The following is an 18996-nucleotide window of genomic DNA, read 5'->3' as shown; positions in this document are numbered from 1 at the left end:
CTTTGCATATAAGTTCTGAGAGTTCTCAATTGGTTGCATAGCACCTTGGAAGCAATGGCATGCCCTTGTGCTGTCAGGTGGCAAGAAGTTAAGATTGCACAAGTTCAATCCATATGAGTTTGGATTTGTCACTAACCTTGTCTTGTGATTATGGTTTTGACAAATTCACATGGATAGGAACACATACACCAGAAAATCTAAGTACCAAAAGGTTTCTCTCCGATTCATGAAAATGATGGTGAGGCATCACTTTCACTAAGTAGATTGTAAGTAGATAGAAATTGTGATATTTGCATTCTCAAAGTCGTTAGTGGAGCGTGTGTGGTTAACCGGCACACTAAGGCCTTGTGAGAAATGGCAAAGGTCTAAACAATTGAGACTATGATTACGGAATCCCTTTTCATAGTTCTAAAATTGTTTAGACACACATGTGTGCTATCTAAGGAAAGGTGTATGATTTTTGATAATGTTTTATCAAAGCATCTCGTATCAGAAATCTGAACTTTGGTAAGAAAGTCAATAAAGTATTGTTTTTCCTAGAAGTCCGACTGATTTCTGAGTACATGTCAAAGCTAGTGGGAGCATAAGTGTTATGCTAATAATCATTATGTTAGTTGGAGCATGATAATTATGATAAAGTGTTGCAAGTTAGCAATGTTAATTATAGAAAAACAAAAGTTCAATTGAGAAAATTTGTTTTGTTATAAGTAAGGCAAAGGAAATTATACTTCATTTTAATTCTAAAAGCTTATATTGAGGTTTTAATCATCTATAGTCAAGGATATATATATATATATATATATATATATATATATATATATATATATATATATATATATATATATATGAATGTTATGTTGCAGTGGCTCAACATAAAGAAATTCTATATATAGGTCCATTATTTGCGTTCTAAAATTCAATTATGATAATCTGAATTATGTGAACTTGGCAAATATAAATAGAAATATTATTGCAAAAGACTGGTCTAGTATCATGTCTTTATGAGAGACATCATGAATCGTGTCCCATATGCTTTAGATATAGGATCGATTGCATGTGCTATAATATTCATCCTTTCTAAAGTTTTCCAAATGCTCAGGGCATTAAGAAGGGAAAAGTCTAGAATTGGATATGACTAAAATGATTAAGCAATTGTCGAGGACAATCTAAAGGTTACCAAAGATTGGTTGCTCAGGGACAGTTGGAAGTATAATGTTAATTTTGGAAGGACCATATTGACATATTCTGAAAAGAGGCAACTCTTGTTCAGAAGTGATAATCAAAATGGATTATGGAAATGTTTCATAGTTGGAAGTTATTCAATCTGTGTAAGATTAGAAAAACTTAATGCAAGAAGGATGTTCAAAGCAATGTACTTAGAATTTGAGACTTCGTTTCCATGGAATGTTCTCCATTGGAATACTCTGTAATGACTGTTGACAAGTCTTTGTGACTTTGTGCATAATTATTACGAGAGGATCAATGCATCTAAGTTTAAAATCTAACAGATTTTGGTAAATGGCAGGAATTTGGAATTCTTGCATTTGCGGTAAGGATTTGGGACTGTGAAATGAGAATCATTGGAATTATGTTCAATTGATCTATTTCACAAAGTAAAGATCATAGACAAACTTAATGTGCATACTTGGTGTACGACATAACTAATGTTTGGACAAACATGGTGTGCATACTTGGTGTATGGCATGACTAGTGTTTAGAAAAACATAGTGTACATGCTTGGAGCATAGGACAACTATTAATTTAATTCAAGTGTAAACTTGATAGTTTGAAGTATGCAATGAATAATGTGTAATCAATATGGTGATAAATAAAATGTGTTTTATTTATATTCATAAGTTCTAGGACCATATTGGATTCGATTATTATTGTGTTTCACTTTGCATGTTTTGACTTCCAGAATAACTAGGTCGTTCTTCCTGAATGACTAAGTTATTCAAACCATCCACAGTCGATAATACGTTAGAAGTAGGTATTAAGGCAAGACTGTCATGAATTGGGTTTATAGATGTCCAAGGTAGTGGACATAGCAAGAGTTGCTACAACATTCATGAGTGCTCATAAGTTCTAAGTATTGGATTCAACCCACGCTCATTTGAATCACTTCATGGATTTTATCATGAGTGATCATGAGACGATAATATCTTATATTCTTCAAACCTAGAGATATGAGTTGCTGCCTATGAGTTGGTTATACATTGATTGTACGAAAACGCATTGGTAACTAGATGTTATAAAACGTGCCTTTGTGTATGAATCAACAAGCAGTAGAACAAGCATATGAGTCGAAGTTTATCCATTCCTTTTACCCTTAAAGGGATAAAAGCGATATATGTGGGCCCCTCGATGATTTAGTGATGACACCCCGAAGTGCTTGGTTAAGCCTGGACTGATTTGATTTGTTCAAGTAGTCGGTCGTCATAAATCGGAAACCGGGAAACAACAAATGGATAGAGAGAATGATTCTAATCCATGTCTCAGTCCATATGATATCTAGAATGGAGGAATATATGATCCCTTATCTAATGGACGCGCCGGTGATTTGTTTAGAGTTCGACAGCAGCAGCTTTTAAGAGTTGCGATTGCTAGTCTGGTTTTGAAGTCATACGCAATAATAGTTTTAGACTTATCCAAATGGGAGACTGTTGGATTAGTGTCTAAGTCCATAACTATATTTGGTATGTACTTGACCCGATTGGCATGGTCCATTTGGGTTGCATGGCATCATGCATTTGGGTAGACTAAAATGAGAGAAATAACACTCAAAGGTTTATTAATATATTATAAGGTCTAATATATTAATAAGATTATTTAATTAGTATTGATCAAGAATTAATTTAATTGGAATTAATTAAGTGATCAAAAGGATACTAATTAAATATATGGGTTGATTGTGTAAATCATCCATACTTGTATAGTGGGCTAATGCTCCATGGATTATCAAGTTGGGCTAAAACCCATAGGATGCTCTATGGTGTTTTTGAACCCATGGATCATGGAAATGAAAAGCCATGACAATTAGGGTTTACATGGAGTAACCATAATTGTGACACACTATATAAGCATCTTATTCTAAGGGGAAATCGGCCACTATGTGTGAATGGTGAGGGCTAGCCGATCTCATGAAGTGTATCATTTCTCTTAAGTTATTCTAAGTGTATTTGATGTTGTGTGAACCATTTGGGGTGTCACATTTGGGGCACTAGGCTCTTAAGCTCCATGGAATCAAGCTACACCAAAAGGTATGTTATCTAACTTGTATTATTTCATATGAATTAATGTTTTGTATGCTAGTTAGGATAATACCTTAGAATATTCATATTTGCATGTATAATAGAGAAAACATAGATCCAAGGTATTTAGGGTTGCATGTACACTTAGGAGTGTTAGAATGCTTAAAACCCAACCGTTTGAGCTTAGTAATTATACTCGATTTGCTTCTCACTTGGTAAATATATCGTACTCAATAACATTTATTCCCTCCATTATCGTTTTATCATCCTTGTTTTCTTTCCTCCATTATTATTTATTATTTCACCATAGTGAATAGTATTGTTTTCCATCGTCACGAAGGTAGAAGATAGTCAATGTTCTTGCTTCCTTATCAAAACTATTGTATACATCATGAATCTACATCTTTGAGTGTTAACCGTGAATTCCCTAATCACAATCTTTATATAGTAAAACAATCTATTTTCATGATGTACACAATAGTTTTGATAAGGAAGCAAGAACATTGACTATCTTCTACATTCGTGACGATGGAAAACAATACTGTTCACTATGGTGAAATAATAAACAATAATGGAGGAAAAAAACAAGGATGATAAAACGATAATGGAGGGAAGAAATGTTATTGAGGACGATATATTTACCAAGTGAGAACCAAATCGAGTATAATTACTAAGTTCAAACGATATATTTTAGAGGTTTAGTACCTAAGCTTAGGTGGAGCTATAATGTATATTCTTATCCCCATATATATATATATATATATATATATATATATATATATATATATATATATATATATATATATATATATATATATATATATATATATATCAAAATAGAAAATACCTTTAAAAATATAAAAACCAATTTAAAAGATTTTTCTTTTCTTTAACACCCGTGATAACCCTTTTGGGTCATGATCTATTGTTATTCATGTTTTTGGTATAGCTATTGTATCGAAGGACCCCGACGATCTTTAGAAGTGAATTTCAGAGGATTTGATAGATTAGAGACAACAAAAATTGATCGATTTGATAAGGCGGAGATTTACGAAGCTATCTCTTTTTCACGATGAATGACGATTATGAGGTACGAAAAAACCCTAGATTTTGCACCTTCTCCATAATTCATCAGTAAAAGGTTTTCTGCTTTCCCTCTTATCTGTAAAACCCTAGATTTCCATTTTACTCTATCTTGTTGGTCTGTATGTGTCCATGACATTCATATTTCCGAATCATTTAGCCGTTCTGTTTCGCACTTATTCATGGTTCGTTAGGGTTCTTCTTACATGAGTCACTTCAAGGGTGATTATTGCTGGTTTTCAATTGAATAATAAAGAACAACCGAAATCCGTAACGAATGTTTAATCTTTCTCACTAATAATTGTGTCCCTTAATCCTCATAATCTCAGCTTAGTCGATGAATATCAAATCAAAATCATGGTTCGATGAATCAAGATGAGGGCGTAAATGATTTTGCATTAGTGTTTTGTATCAGTTTTTTCAACAATAGGTATGCCTATAACTTGATGAGTTGTTATCTTCCAAAGAAGAGATCCGATTTTGATCATTCAACAGAATATTTGTATAAACATGAATATGATGCAATCATGCAAACTCCAAATTTCTTGTTCTAAAACTAAAAAGATCAATAACCATATATGTAAAAAGCTTGGTAATAAGTAATGGTAATATTTCTAGGGTTATTTTCGATGATGTTGATAAAGAGGGTATTCATGTCTTTTGCACAAACAAAAGTGTTCTACCTCTCTGGATGGGACAAAAAATTTGCAAATTTTGTCTCATTGACATCAGTTCCAGTCCCTAGTCTCCGCCTAATGCATTTCAAACACAGTATAAATTGTTATGTTTCTCTTCCTTGTGGTTGTAAACATGAATATTGACTGCAGATTGAGCAGAAGAAGCAAAGTGCTGCTGATGTCACGTTTCAATATTCAAATTTTGTAATGGCGTGTATTGGGTTTCAAGCTCGACCTTGTGACATGAGATTGCATTTAATGAAGGTAAGAAAAACTAAAATACTCCCTAGAAACCTTGTCTATCAGTATCAGTATCAGTATTATCAGTATCTGTAGATGTTGATGAATGAAATATTGTTTAGGAGATATCGGGGATGCCGACATCCCTTAAGAGGGATACATCCCAAGTAGCCGTTGCCTCTTCGGATGCAATGGGGGAAACATCGAGCTCAGGGACTGCAAGACTTGATAAAGCTGATAGTTTTCGTGCTTTATAGATCTTGATTTATATTTGTAGATTGATTTTTTTAATGTTTAAGACTATTTGTATAGTTGTTTTGAGAGTTTGTTATTTAAATTGATGGGAAAATTTGAATTCTATTCAAGATTGATTAACATCTACATGTTGTGCTTTGTTGTTCCCTTCATCTCCTTGTTTATCTTTGATCCTCATTTTCTTCTTTGGCTTCCCTACTTGTTTGTTGCGCTAAATTAAACCTTGCATCTAACCAAGGGCAAAAAGGTAATAATCCATAATGGGTCTTTTTCAGTGACGAGGATGAAGAGGGTATTCATATCGTTTGCACAGATGAAAGAAGAAGGTAATCACATCATGGGAATGATATTTTTTGGTCAAAATTGTTTCTTTAAAGAAAACAAATTCCAAACTATAATGTTTTTATTATAGAATTTACGTTTTATATAGTTATTTTTTTAAAATTGAAAGTCTAAATCAAAATAAATATTCTTGCTAACCGAAAAATCAACAAACTACAATGGTTTTTATATAATTCGACGTTCTGGTTGAGAATTTTCTTTGCAAATTTTGTTGAATTTATATCTGTTTCAGTTTAATGCATGCAAAAAACAGTATAAAAGTGATTCTTGCACGACTTTATTGGGTTTCTAAGCAAAAATAGTACTAATAGCAGGATTAGTCTCTATCCCTTTTTCATTCATCATCTCTCTCACGACTTCCACATCTTCCCACCTTCCCACAGAAGCACAAATATTCGACAAAGCAACAAAATCTTCACTTTTTTCATAATTTTCAAGATTCATAACAATCTTAGCCACTTTCTCACCCATCACAATATCATTATGTACTCTACAAGAATGCATCAAACTCCTCCACAAAACCACATCATCTTCAACCTTTTCACTCATAATAAACTCATACGCTTCACCTAAATGCCCAATTCTCCCAAGAAGATCAACTATACAACCATAATGATGTGGAAGAGGCAAAATATGAAACTTTTCTTTCATAATTTGAAATAAAGAAAGACCTTCATTCAAAAGCCCTGATTGTGCACAAGCAAATAATAAGCTTGTGAAGGTGACTGAATTAGGTAAAATACCCGATTCTGTCATGTTAGTGAAAAGCTTCAATGCTTGTTTTCCTTTCCCATGAATAGCTAATCCAGAAACCATGGCTGTATACGTGAGAACATTCTTATAAGACATTTTGTGGAATAAGGTTAAAGCTGTATCCAAACACCCACACTTAGCGTACATGTCAACAAGAGATGTTCCTATGTAAACATCGTTTTCAATGTTGGGTGTTGTTTTTATGATGTATCCATGGATTGAAACGCCTGTTTCTAAAGAACCAAGTCGTGAAACAGCTGAAAGAACACAAACCATTGTGGTGTCGTTAGGTTTTACTCCATAATCACCTCTTAACATGTTGATAAACAATAGCAATCCATCTCGGGCGTGTTGTATCTGAGAACAATAACCTGCTATTAGTGAATTCCATGTAGCGGAAGTTCTCACACGCATTTCGTCGAACACCTTCTCTGCAAACGCAAATGCGTTGTGGTTCACGTAAAAATGAATCAACGTAGTTTGCAACTTGACGTTTGAGAGAACCCCATGTTTGATTACTCGGCAGTGTATCTGGAGCCCTTCCCATAGGGCTTTAACACGTCGAGCGCAAGCTCCGAGAACAAAAATGTAAGTGAAATCGTCGAAATTTAGAGTCGCTTTAGATACCCAATTGGCAAAAAGAAGAATTGAGTCGGTTGGAGGAGCGCATCGAATCAAAACATTTAAGAGATATGGATTGGATTTATGATCGTGACTGTAAAATTGGGAAACAATGAGACGAGCGTAATTGTTGGCATGTGGAGCTGATGATGATGATGACAATGATGATGCACAGTAACGTTCGACAAGTTGGGCAACAATGGAGGGGGATTGAGTTAGGCCATTGGAGATGATTTGAGAGTGAATTTGTGTGATATGGTTTGTGGAAAATGATGATTTGTAGTTTTGTAATAGAGAAAGGCATCTCAGTCTCGGAAGGGTGTGCATCAGTAGCATAAAATTTCAGTCTTTCTGGAATGTGGAGTTTGTTTATGTTTAGGGGATCAATATCGAGTGACTCAAAGTTTGACTGTAATCTTTCGCTTTGACTTTATTTAGGAAGTTGAAATTTTGAAATTATGAATTTAGACACCAAACTAAAATGAATTATGAAATGTCCCCAAACTATTTCAACACTTATCATTTAGGATGTGAAGTATTCGAGTTATGTCACAAATAGGTTTGTAAATTTGTGCAAAATCAACTTTTTAAAAAAAATGATTATGTTTTTTTTAAGAATGACAATAATATATCAAAATAAAAAAAAATAAAAAAATAGTCGTGGAGGAGCTGGAGTGCTGGACCAATTACAAAGATCTAGAGAACAGAATAGAAATAAAAAAAATCTCAACAAACATATTTAAAACGAAGTAAAAGGAACAAACTCAAAGAAGACTACCAAAGCCATCCACCTAATAGAATAAACATCACCAAGATCATTTAATCTAAGCAAAGTCTCTAAACTCCAACCAAATGCAACGAAAATTATGACCATGAGATAAAAAGAGATCAACTCATTAGATGCTATAGCAACTTGGACCATCTGTATGATATTAAAGTCTACGTAGCACCAGCAAGATCATTTGCATGTCAATCCAATGAATAGTATGATCTACGGGTGAGCAAAAATCGCACCACAACTAAAATTAACTGCAAAAACCGCATAAACCGCAACCGAAAAACCGCAACCGCAATAAAAACCGATGGTGAGGTTTTCTGTTTTTCAAAAACCGCAAATTTGCGGTGCGGTGCGGTTATTAGTTTCCAAAAACCGCACCACACCGCATATATTATATACAATTTTTTTTTTATCAATTATTAGTTTATTAAATATTAAAAATAAGACAAGTTTCATAAATGAAAGACAAATAAAATACTAAAAAACAAAAGTGTTGGTTTTTTTTTTATGTTTAACTTTGAAAAATGATGAAATTAGACAATTTTAAGATATTTATTGTTAATTACTAATGATTTGACGTTTTTAAGATATTAGTTGTTTGTGGTTTAAGTTAAATAGTTAATTGCCTTATACCTTATGGTTTTTTTTATTATTACAAGTAATATGTTTGAATTCTTAAAACTATTTGAGCTCTAAACTGTGGTTAAAAACCACACAAATTAATCACACCAAATCCATGCGGTTAATAACTGCAACACTGAAAAAACAAAACCGCACCGCAAAAATAACCACCTAACCGCACCGCAAAAATAACCGCACCATGCGGTTTTGAAAATGGATTAACCGCATTTGCGGTTAGTGGTGAGGTTTTGGCTAATAACCGCACCGCGCTCAGCCCTAGTATGATCATTGATGGGTCCGTGGATTTTAGGGGTTCTGTACAAAGACTACAAAATGGGCCCTAAATATATTTTTTTTACTTATGACCAAAATTCATTAATTCTATCGTAATTAACTAAATCAAAATATTGAATTCACAAGTAACAATACCAATGACAATGTGGATTTTAGAAAAAAAAAATAGATGATTATAAAAAAAAAATAGAGAATTATGAATTAAAAATATTTAGGAAAAAAAAGAAGCAAATATGGTTTTTATAGAAAAGAAATTAATGAGCTATAAACTTTTAATTTAATGTGATTCAATTTTACTCATAGGAAAGAAAAGTAATAAAAAAAGAATCTAGTAAGCGCCTAGAACCTATTTCTTTTGTCTATGGTGGGTCTCAAGCTCCAGCTCTATCGCTCTGGCCCCAGCCACCATCTCCATTAGCATCTAGCACTTAGTTACTACCTCGAACTCTCTGATATCAATGCTCAACATGCCTAAGTACCGAGACATCTTTATCTTCTTAGTAACTACATACTTGGGGTAAAACAATGCCTTCTTCGTGAACTTGTTGGTGATCTTTGTCGTCGTCTCAGACTCTCAGTCATCTATGTGAGGGTCGAATACTCCTAAGTCAGACACTCTATATCCACCAAAGGAACATACTCTTCCCTAAAGATAGCAATGAACTGCTCCTAAGTTATAGCCCCACACTCAACCATAGATAGGGGTTGCGTAACCAAACCTCACCAGTCCTTCGCTATATAGTGCATAAGGTTCTCCGCAAACCTGACCTTCGCCTCCTCCAGAAAGAAACAAGTATTAAAGGCACTCTCTACCTCAACAATCCAATGCATAGTGGTAGTCATATCCTTTCCTCCCTCAAACATGGGAGGTTGGGTAGTTGTAAAGTCTCGTTATGTCACGGTCCTGGCCTCGACTGACCAACACCAACATCAATGGTGTATCGCTTATCGAACATGGTTATCAACTTAGTCTTGATCCTGCCTAACATCTCGAGGGTAAAGTCGATAACTACTCTCAAAACCCCATCAATCACTATATTACACATGTCTGTATCATTCGGACCCAATCTTCCTTGGTCACTCACGCCTGAACCAAAAACAAAATTAGTGCTTGAACCACTCCCTCTCTGCCTAGTCATAGCCATATTGCAGATATAAACAGAAATATGTAATAACAAATTCATAGAGCTAAACCAAACTATCTATAACACCCACAAATTCGAGCTAAAATTTTAAGATATAATAGATAATCTTAGATAAAGATGTAGTAGTCGTAAACTCGTAATGACTATCTTGTGAATATAAGGAGCACTTAAATCCGGCTTTGTATGAAGAAGTTATGCATCTTCGAAGTTTCCCCATCAAAATGACACATCTATGCACATCATGAAAAGTGAATTGGAGTTAGGTTACTTATTATCCTAAGTAATCTAAACAAAAATCATAGCTATCAAAATAGTGAGAACGTGCATATAAAGAACGCCTAAATCTGACTTCGTATGAGGAAGTTATGATATTTTGAAGTTTCAGCGTAGCAGTGTGCGACACAGAAACCGAAATTAAAATCGGTCGATTGTTATGCAAAACAATCTAAACGAGAATCAAAGATCTCGTGAGTATGAATCCGTCGATATAAAGACAGTGTTTAACAATCTAAGTCTGTTAAAAATATAACTTAAAAATAAAATGAGAATTAGCCGACAGAGTATAAATGAAAGTTGTAGTACTCGTCGATAACTATGCGTGGATATAAAGAACGTCAAAAATGACACTCGTATGACAAAGATATGAATTTATGAAAGAAAAAAAAAGCTTTCGCACGTGCAGACAGGGTACACAACACGCTTTTTAAAACCATTTAAATTCATTCATAATCACTTTCAAGAAAACAACGTATCAACATTATCTCATTACAAATCCCAAGATCAAATCATAATAAACTCCGCGGGTGTGTGTACAGATCATGTCGACGCCTTCCCGCGATCATCACTGGTACCTGAAACACATAACACATAACACTGTAAGCATAAAGCTTAGTGAGTTCCCCAAAATACCACTCTAACACATATATTAGCCACTCAAGGCTATAGCTCTGCTGACCCTCTGGTCAGTGTGTCTCAGTGGGACCCTCCAGTCCCAACTCTCTGTGGGCTCTCTAGCCCTAACTCTATGGACCCACTGGTCCTATCTCTGGAAACTCTGAATCATGCAAATCACATATCACAATAACACACATAAATAGCATACAGATGCACTGGCACATAACTCAACAGTACACTAACACATAACTCTGTTACCACTCTAGGTAAGGTATAGTGAGAAGACTCACCTCAGATGTCTCGGTAAATCTCCGACTCGGTGGAAATATGGTTAAGCCTTTGCCTAATCACATAAAGTAAAATACTCTCATAAATATAACTCTCGAGGCTAGACTCAACCCTCTCTTGACACAAAGACTCCATTGTTGACCAACCCTCGAAGTCATCAAGTCAACTGTCAAACTTTGACCCGACTCGCCGAGTACACTTAGGTGACTTGGCGAGTCTACGTGTGTCCAATATTCCTTTAGTCCCGCATGACACGTCGAGTCTTACCCCTTGCTCGACGGGTTACACCTGACATGAATCGCGGGGCCATCCCGACTCAACTCGCCGAGTCCCATTATGAACTCGGCGAGTTCCGCCTTGAACTCCAATCTTCTAAATCCCTCTAACTCACTGAGTCATTCCCCAACTCGGCAAGTACCCACTGGGTGGACTCTGGGGAAAACCCTAACCCTACTCGTCGAGTCTGCTCTTGGACTCGGCGAGTTCATGACATGCACAAACTCAATTGACCTCCTGAGGTCAAATATATTCCTTTGATCCATAGATCTGACCTCCCCAAGCCTGATAATCACGTAAAGCTAGAATCTTGACACTCATGGGACGCTTAGGAGGTCTCACTTGGTGATTTAGCCCCAAAAATAACATCCTAAGCTCAAAACCTCCATAGCTCAATATAAAGCAAGCTGGAATAAGCTCTTTAAACAACTATGGGTCCAGATCTAAAGTCTCAATATGAATAGGGGCCATATTCCCACACTTCATTCCAATAAAGGACATAAAAACTCTACATCTATGGATCCCTCCAACAAAACAAAATAAAGGGCGATATAATACCTCAAAGGTGAAGTCTTTTGTTTGAAATCCACAGATGCCCAACTTCCTTGGTCTCCTCTAAGCTGGAATCACCTCCTTCTTGCAAGAATCAACCACAAAGATCAAGAAATGGCTCCTTTCCTCTCACAAACGCTCTAGCTCTTTTAGGGTTTCTCTTTGGGGTTTGGTAGCCGCAATGACGGCCCTAAGGGCCTTTAAATAGGTCCCAAACCTGGGAAATTAGGGTTTCATTAAACAGTGTGAACTCGCTGAGTCCATTCATGAACTCGCCGAGTCCAGTCATAAACCCGGATAAGAATCCGCGACCCTACTCGGCGAGTCTAAGCACCAACTCGCCGAGTTCCTCCGCAAACTCCAAAATAAATGAATAAAATAATATACATGGGAATCCGGATGTTACAAAAGTGGTAGGCGAAGCACTGCCCAAATCACCAGTCATCCACCTAAGTCAAGTGAGTGCATAGTTACTTCCAGCTTACAAATAGATATCAAGTATTTAATTTGCTTATAAGCCCTATATGCTTACTATCTATGTTCCTGAAATCTATGTTGAATGAGATGATATAATATGAGTTTTACTTAAATTAAATCATATATGTATTTTACCGTATTTTTAAAAATATTGGGTAGAAAATGGTTGAGAAGGAGATACTATAATGGTGAGAGACCATGCCAGAGATAATATAATGATGAGACACCATGTCAAAGATAATATAATAGAGAGTAACTATGTCATAGATAATATAATTGTGAGAGACCATGCCAAATATAATATAATGGTGAGAGATCATGCCAGAGATAAAAGAATGGTGAGAGACCATGCCCAACATTGTACTACCGAGAGCAATCATCTAGCAAAGTATTGATGACAACCATAGAATCTTCTAGACAATCTAGTGGAGCACAAGAAGACTCACAATCTGTAGGTGTTAATGAATCATATTATCCGGGAGTATGGATTGTGTGTTCATTCAGGTACTCTGTCCCCCTCATGGTTGCCTTATTGACATATGTTGCTATGAAATCCCCGAAGTGATATTGTCACCTCGTTGCTTCCAGCAATCCTTTAGGATAGATCTCGTTGAGATCATTAATTTAGGATTAAAGAGTGAGAGTGACGAGAATGGGTAATCAGGCTATTTGTTTGGTCTAACACACACACACACACACACACACACACACACATATATATATATATATATATATATATATATATATATATATATATATATATATACGAGATTTAATTATTTATTGTGGGTTGAAAACAAGGTTGTCAAGATCGGGATCTTACCTAGGATCGTTTTAGGGTTTGCAATATCGGGATCGTAAGATCGGGATCGGGATCCTAAGATCCCACAAAATAAAATATAATTTTAATTTATAATTTTTAATCATGAAAAATATTTCAAACATTCAACTTTTTGTTCAAAAGATATAAAAACTTCAAAATATTAGTCATAAGCTACAATACAAAATGATAAATGGTAAATTGGTAAAGGGTAAAGACATAAAGTGGTAAAAAAATTCATTTGCAAAAAAAAAATAAAAAATAAAAAATAAAATCAAAGGAAGGTAGGATCGGATCTCGATCCTACGATCCTACCTGCGATCTTACGATCCTACATGCAATCCTACCTCAAATACGATCCGGATCGTTTTTCATACCTAGGATCGTAGGATCGTACGATCCTACGATCAAGATCGCGATTTTGACAACCATGGTTGAAAACCCTATGTGCTCATTAGGCTTCCAAGCCTAACCCACTAAGTTTCTTTGTACCATAGGTAGTGGTATGTAGGTATAGGGATACTAATCTGAGAGATTCGAAAATTTTAGGCCATTAGTACAATAAGTTATTGTAAGGTCTATAATGATAATGTTTATGATTATGTTTCTTGTATTATATATGACACCCCAAACTTTTTAATAATCAATGAAAAACATTTCTTCAGAAATGCTTTTATCTCACATATTTATTATGGGACAAATTTTGCATTTATAAAGAATTCTTTTGTTTTAAAATAAGCATAAAGAAAATGGTCTTTTCGGGCCGTAAAAATGGGGGTATCACAGTTTCTAATGCCCGTGTTTCCTGCTAGATTAGTCATAGTTGTAATTACTTTGGTCAACTATTGTAATTTTTATATGAATGAATAAGAAAGGATTAGTCATATATCTATGTGCTTATGTGTATTGTACGATATTTTATGTGAATTATATAAGTATTTAACAATAAAATAAATAAGATTAAAATATGCATTGAAAGTAGAAGATTGTTTAGGACAAATAATCTTAACCTAGTTGTATTACACGTAATAAGGATTTTAGAGATATAATGAGCGTTCAAATCCGACTTTGCATGAAGAAGTTATGTTTCTTCGAATTTTCACGACTAAACCGGTACGACTCTACGTATCGTAAAAAGTAAATTTTTGTTAAATTACTTTTTTGCCTAATTGATCTAAACAAAAGTTATAGTAGTCGTTAAACCGAGAGCGTGCATATAGAGAACGTTTAAAAATGACTTCATTCGAGAAAATTATGATTTTACTTAGATTCGACATAGTAGTGTACAACTCAAAAATCGAATTTTTGATCCATCGATTTTTAGCCGAAACAATCTAAACAAGAATTGAATATCTCGTTAATAGGAGCCCAACGATATAAGGACAGCCGAAAACGGACTTCGGATGTGAAAGTTATGCATTTCATACGGGTTTTAACAGTATAAGTCTGTATGAAAAAAATAAAGTTAAAATTAGCCGACGGAGCTAAAGGAAAGTTATAGACCTTGTTAAAATCTTTTCCTTGGATATAAAAAACGTCAAAAACGGAGATTGTATGAAGAAATTATACAATTTTGAAAATCTAAAATTCGGCACGCGCGTGCACGTCACACATAGCTTGCGGCCGAAGCTAGCCACACTGCCCCACCCAAATCAAGACACATGTCAGCTAACCAATTGACCAACGTCAGCCTAGTGCGTGGCGCGTAAGCCTACGGTGCGTGACGTGCATCGTTTTTTCGAATATAAATGATGTGCTTCGTATATGCTTTCACCTCCACACCCCTTCACACTTTCTCTCTCGATCAAAATTACCTTTTAAGCTATTTTCCCTCGTTTTTCGCCTACAATGAAGCTGTGTGTAACACCCATTTTCCTAGATGAATCGAATTAGGGTTTCAAGGAGTCAGATGGTGAAATTTTAGAAGAATTGGAGCCTCATAACGCGGCCTTTGAGTGGTCATGATGTGAGATGGGTTTAAATGAAAATTATAATCGGGACTGGTCTCACGACGTGAGACATAGAGGCTCACGACGTGATAACTGATGTAGCCCAAGCCCATGACCTTTTAGGGTTTCCTTTATATTTAAGCACATATAAACTTATTTTAGGGTTTCTTATTAGCTTCCAAACCCTCTTTCACCTCAGAAAACACTAGCCTTCATTGCTTGCTTGACCCTTGGTTATTTTGGAGCTTTTCTTGGTTTGGAAGAAGAAGAAAAAGAAGAAGAAGAAGGTGATCCTTTGAAGAGGCTTGCAAGGAATCATCATCATTATCACCGTACATTGTTTATGGACCATTGTAAGTGTTAAAGCTTCTACCTTTATTGTTATATGAGGCTAGATCTAAGTTTTGTCCCACTGTTCTCCTTGGTTAAGTAAGTTTGAATGAATGGAATCACACATCTACCCCTTTACATGCCTAATAATAGGCTATATATACCTAGACCTAAATAACAAAGGCCCAGCCCAAAGCCCAAAAGCTTAACCGAAACCACATGTGATTTCGATCAAAACACCACCGAAAACATGTTGTTTTCGGTCCTAGACCGAGAACTCTAATATCTATGAGGAGCAAAGTATAAACCACAATTTATGACCTAACAATTTAAGAATATAATTGCAATGTCTTGTCACTTATAATCTGTCCAACTTGCAAATATCATTTATGTTTAAGTGGACCACAATATTGGTGATTGACCAGAGCTACTCATGCAGGTGTGTGCTGATGAACGGTGTTAAAACTGTTGGATTAATGTCTAAGTCCATAACTATAATTGGTAAGACTTGACCCGACCCGGCATGGTCCATTTGGGTTGCATACCATCATGCACTTGGATAGACTGTAATGAGAGAAATAAGACACTTATGGTTATTAATATATTATAAGTTCTAGTATATTAATAATAAGAATAATAAGATTATTTAATTAGTATTGATCAAGAATTAATCTAGGATTAATTAAGTGATCAAAAGAAGACTAATTAAATATATGGGTTGATTGTGTAAATCATCCATACTTGTATAGTGGGCTAATGCTCCATGGATAATCAAATTGGGCTAAAACCCATAAGATGGTCCATGGATGCTCCATGGTGTATTTGTACCCATGGATCATGGAAATGAAAGGCCATGTCAATTAGGGCTTACATGGTGTAACCCTAACTATATAAGCATCTTATTCTTGACCAAAATCGGCCACTAGAGTGTGAAGTGAAAGGGCTAGCCGATTTCATGAGTTGTAGAATTCTCTCAAGTTATTCTAAGTGGTTTGGTGATTGTGATTCCATTTGAGGCTTCCACACTATTGGGGCTAGGCACTCAAGCTTCATGAAGACTTTCTACATCAAAAAGGTATGTATCCTATCTTGTTACATTCATTGTTTTGTATGCTAAATTAGGATAATACCTTGGAAGTTCTTATTTGCATGTATAATAGAGAAAACATAGATCCAAGGTATTTAGGGTTGCATGTACACTTAGGAGTGTTAGAATGCTCAAAACCCAACAGTGGTATCAGAGACTAGGCTTGTTTTCTTGTTATACCTGCAATAGAAGTTGAAAAAAATGAATTTGTTGCTGTCTGATCATCAGACTCGGCGAGTCCATGCCTAAAATGTGATCAATTCGATCCAACTCGCCGAGTTGGTTCATGCACTCGACGAGTTGGACCCCTAGACAGCATATTTTCGAGTTTTTTTGGCTAGAAATGGACTAGGAACATTACCCTAAGTTGTTTTTGAACTTATAAACTTGTTTTTGATGTGGTAATGTTTATGCTAATCCATTTTCAAAGATAATTGTCAATAGATTCATGTTTTGTATTAGTTTAAGGTTTAGACTAATTACATGAAAAAGTTTGATTTGAATTATCTTGTACTTATGAGTTGCTTAGATTAATAGAAAAGTTAATTGAAATAGTTGTTCTCAATCCATTTTAATCTAAGAGTTGAGTATAAAATGTGTTTGTGTAACTTGTCCTCAAGTTACATGAAGAGTCACATTAAAGACTCATAAAATTCATAAAAGTTGGCAATGGTTACAAAATGAAGAGTCTTGTGTCATTGAATAATTTTTTATGACTCCATAACTTGTCCTCAAGTTATGGAAGTTCAAGAGTCACTTCATTAAAGAAAAATATGTAACCATAATTAAATCCATAAGTTATAAAATAAAGAAAAAGTTAGTTCTTTTATTAGTTTAAAGTCTTCCATAACTTGTCCTCAAGTTATGGAACTTGAAGAGTTTTTGGATTAAAACTACTTTAAACACATAAGTTATGGAATTAATTAGTTTTGAATAGTTTCAAAACTTGCCCTCAAGTTTTGAATTTGAAAAGTTTTCCTTATGAATACTTTAATTCCAAGTTAGCCCTTAGAATTTTAAAAGTTAAAATTCAACCCTTATACTTTATAATATTATAAGTTAATAATATATATATATATATATATATATATATATATATATATATATATATAAGAGTAAAGTCAGTCTTACCGCTAGTACGCCTCATTCACGAAGCCGGTCTATAAGGTGGGTATAAGGTTGTTGCCTATAAAATGGCAACTTAATGGGTGTCCACTATCACCCACCGCTTGCTTGACTGGTGGAGGGTCGTTAGCCGAACGGGTTTGACAGGACTAGAATTCTCCCTTCATTAAAAGTATTAATGATAATACTTAGTAACTAAACTCTTAATAATACCCAATCTTAGTTACTTAGGAAAAATGTGAATAAGGTGCTAATCCATGAAATTACACTTTGCACTTTGTTTAAGTCAGTTAGTGGAGCGTGTGTGGTTAACCGACACACTAACGCGTATTTAACAAGGTAGGCAAAGGGTAACTTAATGTTTATCATAGTATCGATGGAGCGTGTGTGGTTAACCGGCACATCGATTAAGGGGTAAACACTTAAGGGTACCAAGTAATTTGCATGGTTACTTCACACCTTGTTTTGTGATCCTCGGCATCCCAGTCACAAAACCTGAAGGGCACACTCGAGATTGAAACATGCCTTTGAAAAGTTCAATGAATCTCAAAGATCTAGGAGTTTCAAAACGAATTAAAACCTAATAATACATTTCGTTTATCTTGGTGGAAATTGGTGAATCGTCATTCACCTACCTTCAAATATTTTATAGCTTGGATTACGGCATACCTCTTCTAAGTTATAAAAATAGTTTGTTGGGTCCTAGCCTTAATATTTCATAATTGGGTGTCATATTAAGGACTTAAAATCAACTATCTTGAATATCTCCCAAAAGATGTCTGGTTTAGACACCTATGATCTTCCCAAATCTCTTGAAACAAGGTTTCCTAATGAAGATGATGTCCCATGGATATCATACTTCTTTCTCCTCCTCCAATTATTCTCCCTAACCCTCAATTTCTTGGAAAAGTTTAAGGTCACTCAAGCCCTATTGGCAAGGCAAGGTCTAGGTGTGGTCACATCTTAGAGATGTAGTCACATATTGACAAGCCGGGAGAGTTGGGTGTCAAAGTCTTGAGAAAGTTGGTGGTTCAACCACTTTCTAAGTCACATAGTGAGTTCCTTTGGGACACCTATGAAACAGACTATGACAAGACCCTTAATGATCTTATCTATTTGCTAAGATCAACTTCCTAAA

General features: G+C 35.1%; 2 protein-coding genes across 2 annotated transcripts; one reads left to right on the top strand and one right to left on the bottom strand.

Annotated features, from left to right (window-relative positions):
- Positions 1-4180: 4180 nt before the first annotated feature.
- On the top strand, positions 4181-5632 carry LOC145097244 (uncharacterized). The gene is made up of 3 exons (XM_079034775.1): positions 4181-4341; positions 5162-5275; positions 5374-5632. The coding sequence occupies exons 1-3, from the start codon at positions 4324-4326 to the stop codon at positions 5506-5508; spliced, it is 267 nt and encodes an 88-aa protein (XP_078890901.1). The 5' UTR covers positions 4181-4323; the 3' UTR covers positions 5509-5632.
- Positions 5633-6101: 469 nt separating this feature from the next.
- MEF20 (mitochondrial editing factor 20) lies at positions 6102-7607 on the bottom strand. The gene has a single exon (XM_079034774.1). The coding sequence runs from the start codon at positions 7556-7558 to the stop codon at positions 6137-6139; it is 1422 nt and encodes a 473-aa protein (XP_078890900.1). The 5' UTR covers positions 7559-7607; the 3' UTR covers positions 6102-6136.
- Between the last annotated feature and the right edge of the window lie 11389 nt (positions 7608-18996).

Source organism: Lactuca serriola, chromosome 4 (genome assembly GCF_051521515.1).
Source record: "Lactuca serriola cultivar US96UC23 chromosome 4, Lser_US96UC23_V15, whole genome shotgun sequence".
NCBI classification, from domain to species: Eukaryota; Viridiplantae; Streptophyta; class Magnoliopsida; order Asterales; family Asteraceae; genus Lactuca; species Lactuca serriola.
Note: the sequence above shows the minus strand (reverse complement) of the source record. Positions and strands in the feature narration are given on the sequence as shown.

What these genes read in the sequence shown, in the direction of transcription:
- LOC145097244 (XM_079034775.1), top strand. An exon ending in TGAGATTGCATTTAATGAAG is followed by an intron (nt 5,276 to 5,373) that starts GTAAGAAAAACT and finishes AATATTGTTTAG; the next exon opens with GAGATATCGGGGATGCCGAC.
- MEF20 (XM_079034774.1), bottom strand. Translation starts at nt 7,558, where the DNA reads ATGCTACTGATGCACACCCTTCCGAGACTGAGATGCCTTTCTCTATTA.